Here is a 19847-nt window from a genome sequence, read left to right as displayed (position 1 = left end):
TCATATTTCTTTAAAAAGTCACCATCGACGATATTCCCCTCTATGCGCGCGAGAAGCACGTGGCGCGCGAGAGGCATCTAGGCGCGCGAAAAGCACGTGAACGGCGGTGACGAACACGGCTGATGAAATGTATCCGCCCATCTGTGTCGATCGCAGGGCACATGCGATAAAATGAATCTGCGGGTGAAGCATGCCATCAAATGCTGCTGAAGCAAAGCGTAAACGTCTGTTTGCGTTAAAGGCGCATGAAAAGACGCGGACGTAAAGATGGGGGAGGAGCGTTCGAGCAGCGGCTGTGAAGGTTGACTAAAAGGAGGTGGCAAATTTTATATTGATAGACATCAATGAACGGCTTGAATAGCCTTCTACGTTCTTTTCTCTCAACGATAAGCGAGTGTGCGGATTCCCCTCTCTTACCGTGAGCGGCTGTGTTCTGTTGCAGCAGTTGCATTTTCAATGGAGGCGAAATTGTTGTAGGCCCGTGTGCTCCGATTTGGGTGCACGTTAAAGAACCCCAGGTGTTCTAAATTTCCGCCGCCTTCTACTACGGAGTCTCTCATAATCATACGGTGGTTTTGGAACGTTCAACCTCACAAGTCAATCAATCAACTCCCCCACTCAGCACCACGCCATGCAACCCACGGATTGGCTCCGGCATACCAGCCTGCATTAACCAAGGTTATAAGTCTCTATCATGTTCAAAATAGCGGTAATTCTGCCTGGCAACATGTTATTTAACTGCATAAATTACTGCTTGTTATTTAACGCAAAACGTTGATAGAAGGGGAAACTGAGATTCCCAGCAATTTCTGACTGCAAACTGCTAAACTGCATTGTTAGCCAGAAAATCTAAATTCAAGGCGGCCTGCCTCAGCAGCGGTATTCAGCTTTGTGAATCGTGGTCTCATAACTTCTGAATATTCTATCTTAATGTCAGAGCATTCCTATTTTTGTGTGTGTGGGATGTGGATGCTAATAAACAATCCAAAACTCTTATAATCCGTAAGATCAGAAAGATATCTCGATTTACTCGTTTGTTATGAGCACCGTCCACCTGTCCCAACGTAACAGGTCCCCCCTCCCCCACAGAAAAAGTAGAATTCTGCCGACGCCCATGCTTAAGTTCCTATCCCAAGCCATTCAGATTCTGAATCAACAAAACTTTGTCTACCATTTTCTGCCTTTTATATTTACTCACACTTTGTCAGTGAATATAAACTGCATCATCATGCAACGCAACGTGATCAAAAAAAAAAAAAAAAAAGGGAGAACGATACAAGGAGCAAGAAAAGCTTCAATATGTGATCAACGTTTAGGCACTCATTTACCATGCCTTTCTCTTGAGATTTATTTATCTGCTGATAGTTTTGACATGCTAAACGTGCAGGACAGTGTATTTAGCCTTACATGCTGCTATACCCTTGGCCTCGAAATGAGAAAAAATACGTGCGGTGCCCAAAATTCAACCATTGTTCTACAAGAATTTAAAAGAAAAGTCTATAGAGAAACTGAACCTCGCAAAAATATGTGCCGTTACACAACATTGTTTAAACCAGCGGATTGAGGCCTGGGCATCAATCCGCTGTACATAAAATGTAGTTGATCTGTCAGTACTTAACGTATATATGTAGCGTACGTACATAAAAAGTAGTTGAATACCCAGAAAAAAAAAGTTCTGATGGCGCCCTTTGAGTGCAGTCGCGCATAAAATAGTCTGGCGTGCACGTTGCGCACAAATTGATGACTTCAATTACCTTGAACCTGAAGCACACTAGAGCCATTGTTACTGGAACGACGACTTCAAAGTGTTCGTGCTCTTTCACGAGCTGTTCAAATTCCTTAGCGAGGTCAATATGCTGCAAAGAGACAAAGTGTAGAAAATAATTAAGCATTATCCCATTTGCGTGTCTAGTGGATTTGGTCACATTCTGTTTAGCCACTGCCACATCGGATGGTCAAAGGTAAGGTTTCGTGGAAGGCGCTGCTGAGAATTCCATTAGAGAGCAGTGCAACATTTTTCCACTAAAACATGTTGGCCGTGGTTCCGAGGTAATCTGGTTCCTTCATACACATCGGGGTAGAATAGCGCTGAAGACGGAACAATGAGCACAAGCAGCGCTGTGCCTTGTGGGGTCATTTCATTTTCTGTGCTGTTCTGTCAGAAAAAAAAAAAAATGAGACCATCCGGTGTGACTTTCGCTGCTGGACATCATGGACAGTTGCACATAATACCTCGAGCAGGGAAGCGCGGCTTTAAAGAGACACTAAAATTGTACTCTGAGAAGTTTGTTGTGTCATATGTTTCACTATCACAACTTCAACATTAGCGGAGAAAATCCAAGTAAAGTTTTATTTTAAATTTCGCACCGAAATCTTTGCGCGTGATGTTGGGAATTTCAAAGTGTCATTTCGTTACATTGGCTCCAAGAAATTTTCTGAATCTTCCTCTGCCAGATCTACGATGCTTGTAGGTGACATTTTGCTTCATTTTTACTGATTACAAGATACGTAGGACTCAGTAGACGCTGCCGAAATCTATGACGTCATGATGTTTGGTGCGGTAACCTTGATCAAGGTGGCGTCTCCACCTGCACTTTATATTTGCGCTCGCTTGTTTTTTTACTTACCAAGCGTCGTGTCATGGTAATAACAGTGTTATGGAGATTATGAAATTGTACTGGTTAATATGCGAAAAAAAATTGATTTCGATTTAGTGTCCTTTTAAGATGGAACAAAGAAACATCCAGCACAGTTGTCTGTATAATCATAAAGTTTCAGTATTTCGTGATTAATATGCATGAGTCAACTACAGCTACGATAGAAACACGTTTTTCTCCCGCTGCAGTGTACAATAATATACTGGTATATTGTAGTACACTGTATGGGCCCGCTCCCTTCGGCACCACCATGCTTGATCGCCGAAGGACGCGTGCAGCGCTACAGGGTACTACGCTATCGCAGCACTTTTCTCGCGCATGACGGCATTGTGGTATACCACGCGAGCTCCTGCACCGGCGCCTGTCGCCAAAATGGACTGCATGAATGGCACGAAACTTTGTAGAACGCTTCAAAAGGCTTGCGATTATCGCTCATACATCCTTTGTGAGCACTTAAGTTTGTACGGTTCGTGAGATGGATTGAAACGTCACGTCATTTCCGGATAGCAGAGTGCACGACCATCTTGTTGGTCAACATTGAGTCAAGCCATGGAGGAAGGAAAAAAACTTAGGCGAGGCCCTGACGTCACTTGTTGTTAAGCCGCAGTGAAGCCGGAAGTCGGCCATATTGACTGGGAAAATTCTCCTCTCTTGTTTACATCCGAAAGTAAAACAAAAAGGCACGACTCTTTCTCCGGCTCGGAAAGTACGTGGGCTGCACAGTGCACGTGTCGTGATGATCTGAAACTAATCGAACGAGGCTCAACGCTCTGTGCCAGCATGACAACTTCGGCAAAATCATTTCGTCTGAGTATTAACAGCGAGTAACGGCTCGCCGACAACGATGCAAGTACAAGAGAATGCGCGCTAGATGCACTGACAATGGCGAGTGTTTTCATGTCATTCATTCAGCAAATGTACAGACATCACGATCAGTCGTTCGCCTTCTTCTACGGTTGCATTCCGACATGAGGCCGATGCAGCGCCAGGCCACTGTCCCCGTGTTCCACGTGAAACTCACCGGCGTCAAAATTCGGCGACCGTCGTGACTTTGTACACGGTGTAAGTGACACTTGAACGCGGTTGCTATAACGTTCAGATCACAATGCTGGGGGAAACAATAACAAGCGGAACAGAAAAGGTGCTTTGTTATGCACATGCAAGTTGTTACTGTACACACACCGAATACGAAACTACGTAAGTGCACATGGTCCACATTGCGTCCTTCTGGGCACAACAGTTTCGTCCGTTACCACAAGCAGGAGCACTGCCCAACCGTCACTGACCTGCAAGGCTCTCATCATCGTTCCGCTTTGTGATGGTGCCCAACGCAATTTTGCTGAACACTTCAAATGCTTCATCCGCGTCATCCGCCGAATGACACATGGATATGCGCTCGTTTTACGCGCTGTTCTGGCCCCGTGGTGGACGAAAGGTTTCGTAAACGTTGCTAAGAGTACAGTAACTGCCAGGAGAACACTGCGTAACCAATAGCGCGGCGCACAGCACGGATTGCCCGCCACGACTCAGCACGAGACCTGCGGAGGCACACATGCCGCCGCCAGCCGTGGCCGCTCACTGCTTGACCAGCTACACTGCGCAGCACGTAACCATAGCAATGCCGCTATTGTGCGCAGTGAATATGGCTGCCATGATGTCATTTCCTCCACACTTTTCACATAGCGCGCCAGCTGGGCATATCTATAGGCGTATAAGCCGGGAGGGGGGCAAGGGGGGCACGAGCCCCCTACTGAGAAAAGTGGGGAAATGAGCCCCCCTCCCGCTTTCGACAGTCGCTTCGTCGGCTGCACACTGGGGAAACCAACAACCAAGGCGAAATTTTTCTTCGCCACAGTAATAGCTCAATTATATTGTTACTAGGAAATGAAAATGTTACCAGGCAATGTTATAATATAGCCAACATTTCTGCTGTAACAATTTTCTTAAGGCTCTTAGCACTGCGGGCCGCCTATGCAACGCTTTCGTCCCTTGCACTGCAGCAATGCAAAGCAGACTACAGTACAAGGCGCGAAAGCGCATACTGCATTGTTATGAATGGGAACAAGCAATCATTGTATAACCCAATCAAAGTGTTTGCTTTTTTGGGAAAAGCATTTTCTTTCACCTGAAGTGAATAGCATCATCCCTGCTTTGTCGAAACTGCTGTGGGCTGATGGTTGTGACAAATATTTTTATATGTTTTAGTTTTGCCGCTGGAAGCGCCAAAAAGGTCAGTATATATATATATATATATATATATATATATATATATATATATATATATATATATATATATATATATATATAGTCCAGTAGATCCTCCGTGAGCGGTCACAACGTGGTTTATTACGACGTTTCGGCCTAGAGTCTGGACTTCATCATCCTGATGAAGGCCAGACTCTAGGCCGAAACGTCGAAATAAACCACGTTGTGACCGCTCACGGAGGATCTACTGGACTATATGCACCGCTACGGCCACTCAACCACCATGCCTGCCTCTCTCTCTCTCTCTCTATGTATACATACATACATATATATATATATATATATATATATATATATATATATATATATATATATATATATATATATATATATATATATATATTGTCATGACCAAGAAAGACGCTGGCGCTTCAGCGCGCGGGTAGCTAGAGGAAAGAAGAGAAGAACGAAGTCAGAATAAGAACAGCTGGCCCAGGATCGGGTGTTGTTTCTTGTTCTCTGTCTCGCTCATCACAATGGCGCAGCCGACGAAGAAGAAGGCTTACGTCCTGGCTTCGTCATCCAGGACAGCTGCGATAAGCGCCGCTTGAGGACGGCGTCAAGGCCTCCTTGGCAGCTGTTCACCTGCCGCCACTGCCACCACCGTTCGGGGACGGCGTCAAGGCCTCCTCGGCGGCTGCAGTACACGTTACTGGTGCCATTTCACAAGGGACGCCGTCCACGCATCCTTGGCTATGGATTCTGCAGTCAGCGCAAGCGGACAAGTGAACCCTCTGCGGGAAGCCACCAGTACGTGTCTTCGTGGTTCGTCGGCAGTGCGGGCTTCTCCATCAAGGAACGCCGTTCACGCTTCCTTAGCGATGGGGTCCCACCCGCTGCTTCAGCCACCCTTCAGACCACTTGTGGACGGCGTCCAGGGCTCCCCTGTGGTTCTAAGACATGACCTGATTGAAACCCTGCCACCGTTTCACGTCAGGGATCCACACCGGCTGCTGTCCCTTGGGAATGCCGCTCACGTTTCCCATGGCCTACATTCCCGTTGCGGTACTCTTACAACAAACTAGCCGCCACGGAACGCCATCCAGGCTTCCCTGCTCGTCGACCACACCGGGGTGAGTGCTGCAATTGCTACTTACTCAAAGACCACAATCACCGACTCTTCGGGCTTAATGCCCGACAGCACCGCGGACCTGCGGCATACCATTGCACAAATCCGCGTCGAGACTAACGAACTGACAGCGTTGATCGTCAAGCGAGCTCCTACAATGTTGCCAGCATTGTGTGACATTAACGCAGCGTTGGATGTAGCTGCCTCATACGACCTTGAGGCAAGCACAATGGAGCAACGAAGGCAGCTTCGGTCTTCTGTCATCGAGCTCTCACACCAGCTCGACTGCTTCACGTCGGTGATCTCAGCGTTGCCACCTGCCACCTCACAATCACCAGCTGTCTGCGAACTACCGGAATTCCACGGGGTCCGGAACGACGCCGACGGTTGCGCGGCAACCTTCAACGCGATAGCAATGCGCGAGGCCTGGACAGAAAATCAGAAATGTTATGTGGCCATAGACCGTCTTCGAGATGGTGGAGCGGCGTGGCACCGGTATGAAGGCTGGAAGCACCAGTCATGGGCGGAGTGGAGCTGCAAGCTCATAGCTGCTTTCGGTCGTAACCCTTACCGCCTCTCCACCACCACCCCGTCCAACCTGGCCATATCGAGGAGCAGGCTCCAGAGGCTTTCCACCTAGAGGCTGCAGCTGTGTGCTGCAGCTTACCACACGAAAAGTTAGACACTATGTCGATACCCGAAGCAAGTTCATTGCGGCGAGAGGATGCTACCGAAGTCGGACCTCTTGAAGGGCGTTGCTCCAACGAAACAGCCGCAGAGGATCATCTCGACTGTGCTGCATTGCCCTTCACCGACGCAACCCCATTCGCATACCGAGCTGAAGTAGAGCAACACCTCGAAGGTTCCTCGGAGCCCTCCAGCCATGCGACAGTAAGCTTCTCCACCTGCCCTACGAATGACGTCAGACGCAGGTGCGACCCGCCACTACTGCTCTCAGTACCCGCGCCGATACACGATGCCATCATGTCAGTGGATGAGGCTGATACCAGTCCTCATACAGCTCAGTTAGAGAAGCCAGCCCCAATATAACCTTTACTGAGGCAAGCGGAGACACCAGCATCGCCTATGCTTGAACCGCCTACGGTGATGGCGCCGGTAGAGCCCAAGGTACCCAGCGCGTCTTTTGGGATACTCTTTCGGCTACCCTCGTAGCCGCTCATTTTGCGGCCCGTCCGAAGCGCGCTGTCAGGTGCATGTTTAGCTGCTTTCCACAGAGAGTCTCTGCATGGCCGAGACCGACCACAACGATGCAGCCAGTCTAGACCTCTCGATAGACTTGTGGAAGACTCTGGCACACAGTTTCAGCGTGGCCGAGGCCGACCTTCGAGATAAAGCCACTATATCGACCGCCAGATTTACCTTTGGCAGATACCGGGACCAAATCGCGGCTGAGAGCGTCGGCCGCAACGGGGCAGCCAGTGCCGGCCGCCCGAGTCCACAGCACTTTTTCAAGGGACATCGTGGCGTGCAAAAGAGCGACCAGCTCGAGGCAGCCAGTGCCGTCCACCAGAGACGCTTCCCCCAGACCGTCGCTTTATGTTGCATTGTGGTCTGGGCTGACCACCACGATGCAGCCAAGCCCGCCCCCCAGAAACTTTGCCGCCAGCTCCGCGTGCGCGCAGTCATGGCCGAGTGTCATGACCAAGAAAGACGCTGGCGCCTCAGCGCGCGGGTAGCTAGAGGAAAGAAGAGAAGAACGCAGTCACAATAACAACAGCTGACCCAGGATCGGGTGTTGTATATATATATATATATATATATATATATATATATATATATATATATATATATATATATATATATATGTGTGTGTGTGTGTGTGTGTGTGTGTGCGTGTGTGTGTGTGTGTATGTGTGTGTGTGTGTGGTGTGTGTCATCAACTAGACAGAGAACAAGAGACAACACCCGATCCTGTGCCAGCTGTTTTTATTCTGCTTCGTCCTTGTCTTCTTTGCTCTAGCTACTCGTGCGCCGGAGCGCCAGCGTGTTTCTTGGTCATGACGTTCGGCCATGGCTGCACGCGCATGGAGCTGTCGACAGTTTTTCTGGTGGGCGACACTGGCCTAATAGTGGTGGTCGGTCTCGGCCACGCTGCCAGTTGTCTGGTGGATCTGCAAGTGCTTCTGGTGGTCGGCCTCGGAGTGGTCGGCCTCGGCCACAATGGCATCTGGCATTGAGAACTGCCGATGACGACTCTGGGGGACGCCATTAGCTTGAAGCGGCGGTCCACAACCTTGGCCACGCTGTGAAATTTCAGGAAGGACTCTTTCATTTTTTTCTAGCGTGCAAATTTGGACGTTTCTTGGTGTTGGAATTTCAGGTTGTTGCCCGTGGAAAGGCTTTGCCTGAAATCTCGGCGATGGTTCTGGTGGGTGACAGAGACTGTTTCTCCAATGTCGGAGACCAACCCGGAAACGCTGGTGTCTGTCTCGCTGCCGCTGGTGGGCCGAGCAGCAAACGGATGCTCTACGAGGCATCCTTGTGAACGCATGAGCCATTTCTCGACGTGAGATGTGACGGAGCTCGTGGTCGGGCAGCAATCTCGCATCAGTACTCCGGGACATGGTTGAGCCAGTGGCTTCTGGCAAAGTATCACGTGCGCACGTGCTGTCCAGGCAGGCAATAGCAGGAGAGCTGATCCAGGAGAATTTTTCAATGGCAATCACCTCAGCCTGGCAAGGCATCTTGGTTTTCTCGAAGGAGATATCTTTTGAGAACCCCAAATCTACGTGACTGGGCAGCTGTGCGTCTTCTAAAATTAATGCCTGAGGCGTCTGAAAACATGGTTATGTCTGGTTAGGGCTCATCTTGTTCGCATCCTCAGAAAGGCTCGCTTTGTGGAGTGGTAAAGAGTACTTTGTGTTATTGACGATCGTGCACATGGTCTGGTAGGGCTCAGTGGTGTCTGGTCGCATAGGGGTGAGCGCCTCCACGTTCTCAGACAATGAGAAGAATGAGGCGGCTTCCCCTGAAGAAGATCTGGTGGTGGTATTCCCGGGTCCGGCACCGATGCAGAGTCCGCGACCTGCATAGAAGGACTGTGGTCACTCCGGCCAGGGTCAGCAACAGGAAACTCCTCGTTGCATTTCGTCGACGAGCTGTAACGAATCATTGCAGCCTCAAGGTTGTGCCAAAAATGAGCTCCGTCCTCGGTGAAGGTCTGGGACTTGGTCAAGGCATCGGAAATCCGGCCGAAGGCAGCTATGAGCTTGAAGACCCACTCCGCCCAGGTGTGCTGCTTCACACCTTCATACTGGTGCCACGCCGCTCCGCCATTTCTAAGTTAGTCTACAGCCACGGATCATTTATGTGGCTCCGTCTAGCGCTCGCGCACTGCTGTAGCGTTGACGGTCACCACCCAGTCATCCGCAGCGTTCTCGAAGCCGTTGAACTCCGGTATTTGGGCGACGACTTGCGACAATGGGACAGCAGGTGAAAATGCCGAGAGCGCCAATGCGAAGCTGCCCAGCTGTTCTTCAAGTATCCAGAGGCTATCGCGGAGCTCTCGGCGTTGCTTTGGTGTGCTCGCCTCCAGGTCGTATGAGGCGGCTATGTCCAGCGTAGCGTCGGCTGCGCTCAATGCGGGAAGAATGTCATGGAAGACGGTGGTGTTCGTCGCTGTCATGGCGTTCACTTTGACACGGAATGGCGTGATCATACGCCGCAGGCGCGCGGTGCTCTCTGACCAGGCACCGGAACAGTGCTGGTTCACGTCCGCGAAATATGCGATACTAGTAGTACTCATGGCAGCGATCCACACTTCGAAGGAAGCATGAGCAGCGTTTCTTGGCGGCTCATCTGTTGGATGAGCATCGGCAACGGAATGCAGGCCGTGGGAAGCTCGAACAGCGTTCCCAAAGGACAGGAGCCCGTGCGTGTTAACCGGTGAAGTGTTAGCGTGGCGTCCATTGGGTGATGCTCTGGTACGACAGGGGAAGCATGGACACCATCCACTGATGGTCCGATGGGCAGCTAAAGTAGCGGCCGGGTTGATGACTCCATCACCAAAGAAACGTGAACGGTGTTCCTGGATGAAGAAGTCTGTGCTGCCGATGACCCAAGAGGCTACGGACAGATTGCTTGATACGCAAGGTTCAATTGTCGAAGTGCGCCATTGTCATGAACTAGACAGAAAACAAGAGACAACACCCGATCCTGGGCCAGCTGTTTTTGATTCTGCTTCGTCCTTGTCTCCTTTGCTCTAGCTACACGTGCGCGCACTGCACGTGCGCGTCTATATATGGCTGACGAGTCATGCAGGTTTGCCCCCCTCCACTCACGAAAGAGTTGTTACGCCACTGGGCATGCCCTCTCCTAACTTTCTTTTTTCCGTGAGTTAAGCACTGGTTAGCTGCGCGTGCAAGCAACATCTAAAAACGTTCGGGCAGCTTACCGCCACGTCGGATCTTGTCGTCATTCAAGCGATATGTCAAAGAAAAGGTGCACGCTCTTTTCCCGTCGTACTTTGAAGAGCTTGTGGGAGCAACTCGTGTTTGTTACCGAGCGAAAATTGAAACGCGCAACGGTATCAACCTGCACGAACTACGCAGCGGTAAGGATACTACGCTGAACGTTGACCTGCTTCCTTCCGTGACCCACGGAGACACGGCAACATTGTGAACTATTTGCCGCTTTCGACAAGCCATGTCACGCAGCAATGAAGATTTACAAGTCCCTGGACGGCCACAACTATAGTATCCAGTGAATGGGTGAAGAGCATCGCAGCAAGGCAGCTTATATCACAGCGTGTCGTAGTTCTAAAGAACCGTTTTACGAGCTGCCCACACAGCCGCAACACATGTGTCGGGACCCCTGCCGCACCCAAGCTAGCCACCCTACACAAGTGGAGGGTGAAAGAGTTTCACCGATTCACTCATTTGCCCCCGCTTGGGTGTGGTTGGTGCGCCAGCACGTGCGCTGCGGCTGTGCGGCTATCGCATAGAACTGCCCTAAGCGAGGTTATTTTTGACACTATTTCTCGTTATGGTCAGAGTAAAATTCGTCTTTCTCAAGACGGATGGGCTTCGATAGGTTGTGTTGCTGATGGCCCATCAAGCTATATTTCTGCGTGAGCCAGACTCTGTTAACGGCGTGCCCGCCGCGACTGCATCTCGTCGGTCGCTTATTAAAGCGGTGAAAACGCGCACATGCTGCGTTCAACGCCTCCTTTAATTCTTTCAATGCCAGTGCAAACGCGCGCTTATCCACGGGAGCCGTCGGTACGCCTTAGTTCAGTCAATGGTCGTGATGCGACACTGCATGAGGGGTCACGCTGCCTTCACCACACGTACTCTGGAGCGCTTTCCCCCGGAGATGCCATAAAATGTTTCCCACTACAATATCGTATGTTTGTCATATTAGTCCCTTCATGCTCTTTTTTGTGGCTGGAAACGACGGCGCTGCCACATCAAGGCGCAGTGCACCTAAGAGCGTTGCACAGATACTTTCCCATTAGTTGCCTGCATAGTGCCACAAACAGCGACAAGCTCTCTCAAAACACCATATATTTTACAAATTCAGCGTGACTGCCAACATTGTGAATACGAAGAATGCAAGAAGCCTCCCCACAGATCTGTGCAAAACTAAACAAACATTTATTTCGCATGATTCCCGTCGTGAGGCACTGCATGAGGGGGTTTCCTCGCCCATGACAGTAAAGCACACGCTAAGACTAGGCGATGAGCGAGAGCAGCGCAGGGCTAAAGAGAAGGGTGATGAACAGCTGGATCGGGCGCATCTAACTGACATTGATAAAATAGAGGAGGCGTTGCTGCGGTAATAGTCCGGTCATAACGGTCGTGGTCCAGCAGTAGGCTGGGTGCCCACTCAGGGTTCACGACGTGCATAAAAATCGTGGGTTGTACTATTAAAGAAGACACGTTCACATATGTTTTGCCGTTATACCTTATAACAACACGAGACGCGGTTATTCGAGGGAAAATATCTGTACATCGCTGAGAATCTGGGTAGCGTTGTGGAAAAGCGACACGATCATGTCAGTAAGAGTGGTAAACCTGGGCATAACTCGAAAATACCCTTACCTGTGATGACACGAATCTATTTCTCTTCAATTTTTCTCCGCTAACGTGCGCCAGCCAAGCTATACGGCGCTTTTCGGTCAACATACTTGTTCGCACACGCTGATTTGTAATAATTGCGAGAAAACTAAATATTATTATGCGTGGCTGCGCCTTACCTTCAAAAGCAGATATTGCACTTGATATTGCACGCTGTACGCCGCCCGACTTGGCCAATATTTCAACAGATGAATCGAACTTTCAGGGACAGCACAGGAGTACGATGAACTTTAGATTATTAGAGAGCGATTTCTCACCAGTTGCTACCCAAGCCTGTCGCTGTACTTGAAAGAGAAGAAAGCTGAGTCACTTGAAGACTTGCTTGAATTGGCTGATCTATTCTTGGAAGCGCAAGGTGGCACAAATTTGGCCAAAGTTAAGAAGGAGTGTCCCAAAGATTCGAAGAAATTGGCACCCGAAGAAAAAAAGCGTGCACCGGTAAGTGTTCCGTGATGTTTTCTGTGTAACCGAGTGGGTCATCGCGCTAACAGCTGTCGAAGTAACTTTACGAGCCCTACTGTTGTAAAATGTTTCAAATGTGGTCAGACCGGGCACAAGGCAGACGCACGTCGTAACGGAGTGAGTCAAACTCACCAGGTATCCTTGTGCAAGCGGCCCCAAAAGCCGATGATGATGACGTCACCAACGGATTCGTGGAGTTGAAAAATGGGAAGAAACTTCCTATTGTGGGTGCTGTAATGACAAAACAGCCAACCGGTGTTGCGAAAAAAATGCCAACTCTGCCTGGAAAAGTTGCGGGCAAAAAGGTTATGGTGTTGAGAAACGCTGGAAGCTCCACTGTTATCGTGCGGAGAAATTCGGTATGGGAAAGTGAGTTCACAGGCAAAACGAGACCGGTTTGCCAAATTGACAGTATGATTCGGATGCTTCCTGAAGCGGAGATCGAGGTTGAAACTCCGTACTTCAGTGAAAGGGTTACTGCCCTTTGCATAACTACCCCCCTGTACGACCTCATCATTGGAATTATCGACGGAGCGTGAGGGCCGAACAATCGCGATCGTTTGGGGGAAGACCCGAAGACGAAGCCCCCAGCAACCCAACATTGGAGAGGTACAGTGGGGGAGAATTCCGTGAAGGATTTCATCCAAGCTCAAGGTGAAGCCTGGGTGCAAGAGACAGTGAATCAGGAGGTGATCGTGTTGAAAGAGAGCACGTGCCGTGCAGCTGGACTTACGTCGGCACGACCTCAACCGACCAACAGTGAAGAGGTGAGGGAGTCGACCAGCCAGGCCAATATCGTGACGTGAACAAGCTGGTGAATAACCAGACAAGATCGGTTGGACGTTACGACTCGTTAACGGTGTCGAAAGTGTCAACGATGGTTGAGACGCCACCTCAGATACAGTCGCATGGAAGGGCTTGCCGGAACAGAACGAGGAAAAATAAGAAGAGATCGAGAGAGCACCGCAAGAAAGGGCGCAAGCGCAGCTCGAAGTAGACAGGATAGGTGCTGAGGCCAAATCAGAATGTGTTGGGCAGTATTGAGCCTAAGTATGTTGTGTTGTTGATATCCGGTGTCCCAAGTGTATGTTGAGCGAGTAAAAATGTTTGTTGCGGTGATGTGACGTATAGGTTTGTGCCATTGTTGTAAAGACAGACCTTTGTACATTTGTATTGTTTGAAATATACGATGGAGTGTTGTACTGATGTACCTGTGGTTATATCCTACGTGTTGAGAGATTGAATTGCGATGTGCAATTGTATTGATTGTTGTATTGTGAAGATGACGCGCCCTGAGCGACGGACTATGTCACAGACGGTAAGTGTGTGGTGACTGTTTGCAATAGATTGCATGGTTTTGAATATTATGTGAAAATATTTTTAAAGTGGGGGGGCATTGTCACAAACTAGCGCTCAAAAAAAAAAGAGCGCACCGCAAAATTCTGGCGACCAAGCGCCAGAGAGAAGTCTCAAGGTCAGCGCTAAAAAAGAAAACAAGCATCCAAAGACTCCCCGGGCGCACCGGCCCTCTCTTCTCCTCGGAAGCGTAGTTTCGCCGACCAACCTTCTTACATCGGCGGCCGAGCGAGCCCTGCAAGGTTCTGGAAGGAAAGGGGCTTGGTGATGCAGAGTTGCGTCACGTGTTGCGGACGGCCCTCGAAACGTCTCGCTCTTTCCCCAGCCTTGGCTGTGCATCGCGTCGACGAAACGATTAGAATTTTCTGGAATCTAGCGCTAAAGGTTTTTAAGTGAACAGTGGAGAAGGAAGATCAGGAAAAGAAGAAAGTTTGTGCCCGTGTGCATTGACAGGTGATGAAAGTTTGGCGCAAGTGTGCGTAGGGTGTTCCGCCGTGTCGGCGAAGCCTTTTGTCCTCAGTGACAAAGAAGGAAATGAAGTGGATTTCCACCTGAGGGGTGAAGACTCGTGCTACAAGCAGAAAAGTGTGACTACCGCCAGAGAGTGAAGACGCGTCCTGCAATCGCAACGCGTGGGAGACTGTTGTGTTACCGGCGAAGTTTGGTGCTTGGAGAGCGGCCAATTGAAGACGCGAAGTTTCCTGGAAGAAATACTTCGGGTGCAGCGGAACGACAACAGCGCTGGACTTTGAGTGAGTGATTCTCGGAAGAGTATCATTCAGACTTTTGTTCCAAGGACTTTGGACTGAATAAGTTTTCGAACTTTTTAGTCTTTAAGTGTCTCGGTTGTTCAATGCATGCGATTGCATTGTAGTGCGTATTGTTGGTTGTGTCCGTTGTTTTTAGGGTGGTTGATTGTACTGTGTAGTACGTTGTTTGATTGGTGACATATCGTATTCAACTATTGTCGAGTGTGCATATTTGTGTATCGTTTTGATCTGCCATAATTGAGAATATAATTTTGTTTTGTTTATCAACTTTCGGCTCTGACTTGTTCTTTAAGCCACAGCCGGCGTCCACTGGCGCGCCAAATAGGACCACTTCTAAATTGTCCACGCTTTCGTAGGGCAGTTCGGGGGGCCGATACTTCGGCCCTTGGAATTATCCCGGCGATCACCTCCCTAATTAACGGGACCTGACAACTGAATAAGTCAGGGTTACTGACCACTCCTGTTCCTTTTACTGTACGCTTTCAGCCTTTTGTGACCGATTCGTACTTTGACTATTATCGCTGTTTTTTTCCTTAAGCATCAGCAGGCAGCAGCTCATCTGTGCATATTTATGAGACATGGTATGTGCGAAGAGGAAACATCTGAACTTCACAAGGACGAACAAAGGATACATGTGCAACAGTGCAGGCGTGTGAGCACATTCTCTCTTCATCCCATTTCTGTTGCGTGTGCTTGCACATATAAAATCGCGTGCAACACGTGACTTACGCGACGGACGTGGGCTTGCAGGCCAGAAATGCCGTAGCATCTGAACACAAACCAGAGTTTTAGGGAGCGGAATCTCCTGCCCAGAGGTATGGTCCAGTGCTGAAATGACACAGTGGAGAAGAAGGTTGGAAGCAGAATAAATTTTCGATGGTATATAGGTCTTAGAGGAATATGTCTTACCCTGTAATCGGGAACTTTTCCGCCCTCGTTGTCGTGCTTGAGATACAGGGGGTTCACTTTGAACGCTTCTTCGATGTCGGTTCTTTTTCTGAACCTGCCGAGATAAACCATGGTGGAGGTATAGTGCTTCAATATTAGACAGCACGAAATCGCACAGGAAAAAAAAGGAAGACAGATGCACAGGTCCTTCTTCGACTGCTCAATTTCGCGCTATCCAATTTTGAAGATTATGAACAAACTAGCCCAACAACGTATTTTGTTAGGGTACTGTAATCAAGGCTTTGACGGACACGTGTTTGATCGGGAAAAATCACTGAATAAAACACGAGGACGCCGACCGCAAGAGAGAGAGAGAAAAAAAAACACGGAGCAATCATTCGACACCCAGAACAAAGCCTTGTTCGCAACAAAAAGTAAACAGTTTTATTGTGAACAAGGCTCCCATTTTGGATACAGAAATGTCAATACATTGTCTTTTTTCTTGTGTTCGGCGTTCTTGTCTTTTATCTAAGACTTTAGTTTACACAGGCGTGTGCAAAAGGCGGTGGCCCATTCTCTTTCCTTTCTAATCATCTGACATAGGCGCCAAGTGTGCCCCAGTCCGACCTGCCCCACTGTAAACCAATATTTAGCCTTAAGGTAATTTTAAGCAAGCAAAACAACTGTTTGCCTAAACAAAGCATGTAAATATAGGGTGTAATGGTGTATTCCTTCCCCAAATGACCTCTAAGGAGAAATTATCTAACTAAAACACTCTTCATGGGTTAAGGGTTTATTGGGTTATTGAAACACCCGTAACCAATACAACAGCGTACCAGATGATAACCGGGACTTGATCATTAAAAAGCCGTCCGCCACAGTACAGCAGTGGTTATGGGGCTCGGCTGCTGACCCGAAGGTCGCGGGTTTGATCCCGGCCGTGGTAGTCGCATTTCGATGAAGGCGAAATGGTTGAGGCTTGTGTATACTGTGCAGTGTCAGTGCATGTTTAATGGGCCACTCACCAGCTTTGACAGTTACGCGCTGACAAGCGCAATGCATACACGGGTCGTTCACGATCACGTCAGCCAAAATTTGCAACGCTACGCACCGCGGAAATTGGTCCAATTTCAAGATGAATTCTGCAAGTCCCTTCTTTCACGGGCGCGCTCCTAGAGAATGAGGACAACACGTAGACGTAGGAATTGCCCTAAGTAGACTGCAGTGCTGTGACGTCGGTCCTCTACGTAGACGACTTGGCTCTGACGTGGCAACAGCAGCACGTGTCGAGGCAAAAATTATTTCGCACGACATGTGTAGTTTGTGTAATTTGTTGCCTGAGCAGATGAATAAAACTTGCTTGAAAGATGAATCAAAATTAGATGCAGGGCTTATGTGCCTGCATTTCACATGCGTTCATGTTTCCGGGGTTAGAGCATTGAGCAGGCGCCACCCCTGGAAACAAAATTAATGGTCCTGCCTGTTCGAGCACTCAATATGCTAATCTTCCAGCGTGTCTAAACCAGCGTCTTCAAACAACCGCGCACCCAGGCATTCACTCTGCAGAAACAGGCAGTAGACCACTAAATGATGCTGGTCAACAAAACAACGCCACTCGTGTCCTCGGGGGGTCGGGCTTGCTCGGGGCGTCATGCGCATGTGACCATTTGCTCGGATGTCGGAGAGGATAAGGAAAAGATTTGGCTTGTGAAGCCTACGCAGGGTGAGCAGTAAGGACGCGGCCGGGCTAGACTGGACCTGCGCGCTCCCTTCTTAGGGCCTTCGCAACGGGTGTAGTACATGCCTCTCGCCATTCTTTGAGGGAGGCGCTGCAACCCTGCCATCATCCGTCCTATAACAGTGACGTCAATAGTTTACAGGCTGGTGATGCAGATAGTAAAGGTTAGACTACAGACATAGCTGGAGAATGAGGGGGTATTGGGAGAACTACAAAATAGGTTACGTAAACGAAGGAGGTTGGAGGACAATCCGTTTTCATTGATGCAGTGTATTAAAATGGCGAAAAAAAAACACAGGCTCTTGTGGCTGGCATTTCTAGGTATCAAGGAAGCTTACGATAGTGTGATTCAAGAAGCATTGTGGGAATACTGAACACTCATGTGGAAGATGGAATAACTAATCTATTAAAGGATACAAATAAAAGTAAACAGGTAGTTATCAAATGGGAAGAACAGGTATCAGAACCTATAGAAATACAACGCGGGCTTTGACAGAGATTCCCCTTGTCACCTTTGTTATTCAGGCTGTGTCTCCAGGGACTAGAAGCCAAATTAGAGGGGAGTCGACTTAGATTCAGCCTCTCTTTTTCCAAGCTAGAAAACACATTGAACAGTCATTACCAGCATTGATGTATGCAGATGATATAGTAATAATAGCCGAACACAAGGAAGATTTGCAGGGATTGATAGACATCCGTGGTAATGAGGCAGATAGGTTAAATTTGAAGTTCAGCAGGAAAAAGGCAGTGAGCATAGAATACAGGAAGTCACGCTAGAAATAGTCGATAAATACAAATACTTGGACGTATGGATATGTAAAGGACTGAGTATCTAAGAGAGCACGAAAGATACATAATTATCAAGGGCACTGTAATGAAAGATAGGGAACTGTGAAACTACAATAGGTATGACGTTGTGAGAGGGATTTGGAAAGTTGTCATGGTCCCGGGTTTGACGTTCGGCAATACGGTCTTGTGCATGAAATGAGAAGTTCAAGCAAGATTGAATATTAAACAATGTGGCATAGGTAGACTTGCTTTGGGAGCACACGGGAATACCCCAAATCAGGAGGTACAGGGAGACATGCGATGGACATCGTTTGAGTGCAGGGAAGCTAGCAGAAAGATAGAATTTGAGGAGTGATTGAGAAAAATGGGAGAGGAGCATTAGGCCAGGAAAGTTTTCAGTTACTTGTACATGAAGATTGTCGATACTAATTGCAGGAAGCGAACTCAAAAATTGTCAAGCCGGTATTTAGACAACAGCAGAATACCAAGTCAAAAAGAAACATCGGTTAAGAAGAAGGTAATGGAAACAGAGAGGGACACGTGGAAGATGGGAATGCTTACAAAATCATCCCTGGAGACCTACGGAACTTTTAAGGAGGAAATTGCAAGGGAAAAGATCTACGATGATTCTCGGGGTAGTTCTCTGCTCTTCGAGGCTAGAACGGGAGTATTGCGGACCAAGACGTACCGAGCAAAATACGAAGGCACAGACATGATATGTAGTACGCGTGGAGAGGAGGAGAAAACGGCTGAACATTTGATGATGTTCTGTGAAGGGCTCCATTCTATACTCAAAAATAATGGCACCGAATTGTTGAAAGCATTCGGGTTTAGGGACAGTGAAGGCAAAAGAGACGTTAAGTGGGTAGAAATAACCAGGAGGAGGCTAACTGATTGCTGGCTACAATTGAGGCGCTAGTGAAATTCAATCCTCAGACACACAATGATAGTACTTAACTTTATGGCTAGGTGGCGTGAGCCACCACCCTATCTGAAGGGCACAACCGGATACATTCATCCATCCTTCCGCCGCTCCATACAGCATGCAAACACACAAGTTTGGGCACGCTTTTCCACTCATCGTGCATTGAAAAAACAAGTTGCTTTATGATTGAAGACGCACAAATAGTTTATGGCATTGCTCATACCTGATGATGCTGGGACTGAACCTATACACCTCCGAAGAGTGCACTTTGCTGGCAGTGTTAGAAGCCGCGAAGTGCACGCATGAACGTAGTCTCTTTGTGTCAGAAAGCGGCATACCACACACCCCTTACAAAATCGTCTGGGTATGCTGAATGCTTTCTTCCGTCACATTCTATTTGATGCCAAAGAAACACGGCGTTTTTCTTCTCCTTTCTGTGCATCTTCTGCGATTTTCTTAACAGATGCGTGGTGCTTGCTTTCAAGATTTTATATGGATGTCTTTTTTCTCTTCTTTCAGCAATTGCTGCACCTTCTCGCATTTTGAACGATGGTGCGAAACTTAGGAGCATTATCGCCCTATCACAGTCTGGTATCGACCCGCGCGATGAATGTCGCTATTTATTGTTTGCGTGCAAATACTAACTTTTTTTTTGCTCAGTGAAAGCGTCTTGTGAAGTTGCAACATCCAGATATGTATCGTCGGTCTCCGCTTTTCGCTTCCTTGATGTTTGACGTAGAGGCAAAGCTCGAGAAGCAGAATATTTGCGAGGGTTCTATGTACTTGAAATCATGTACAAAAGATAGTTCTCGGAAAGAGTAGGCGCGCGT

The 19847-nt window shown here is 48.5% G+C and overlaps 1 protein-coding gene across 1 annotated transcript in view; it reads right to left on the bottom strand.

The window, feature by feature from the left end:
* LOC119161428 (aromatic-L-amino-acid decarboxylase) overlaps window positions 1-19847 on the bottom strand; it is a 152015-nt gene that overhangs the window by 30729 nt on the left and 101439 nt on the right. The window contains exons 9-11 of the mRNA XM_037413883.2: window positions 15587-15680; window positions 15407-15505; window positions 1755-1856 (exon numbers count right to left, since the gene is read on the bottom strand). Coding sequence (XP_037269780.1) covers window positions 1755-1856; window positions 15407-15505; window positions 15587-15680 — 295 coding nt within the window. The remainder of the gene's footprint in view (window positions 1-1754; window positions 1857-15406; window positions 15506-15586; window positions 15681-19847) is intronic.

The sequence above is a fragment of the Rhipicephalus microplus genome, chromosome X (genome assembly GCF_043290135.1).
Source record: "Rhipicephalus microplus isolate Deutch F79 chromosome X, USDA_Rmic, whole genome shotgun sequence".
Taxonomy (NCBI): Eukaryota; Metazoa; Arthropoda; class Arachnida; order Ixodida; family Ixodidae; genus Rhipicephalus; species Rhipicephalus microplus.
The sequence above is the reverse complement of the archived record's forward strand: the minus strand, read 5'-3'. Positions and strand labels throughout refer to the sequence as shown.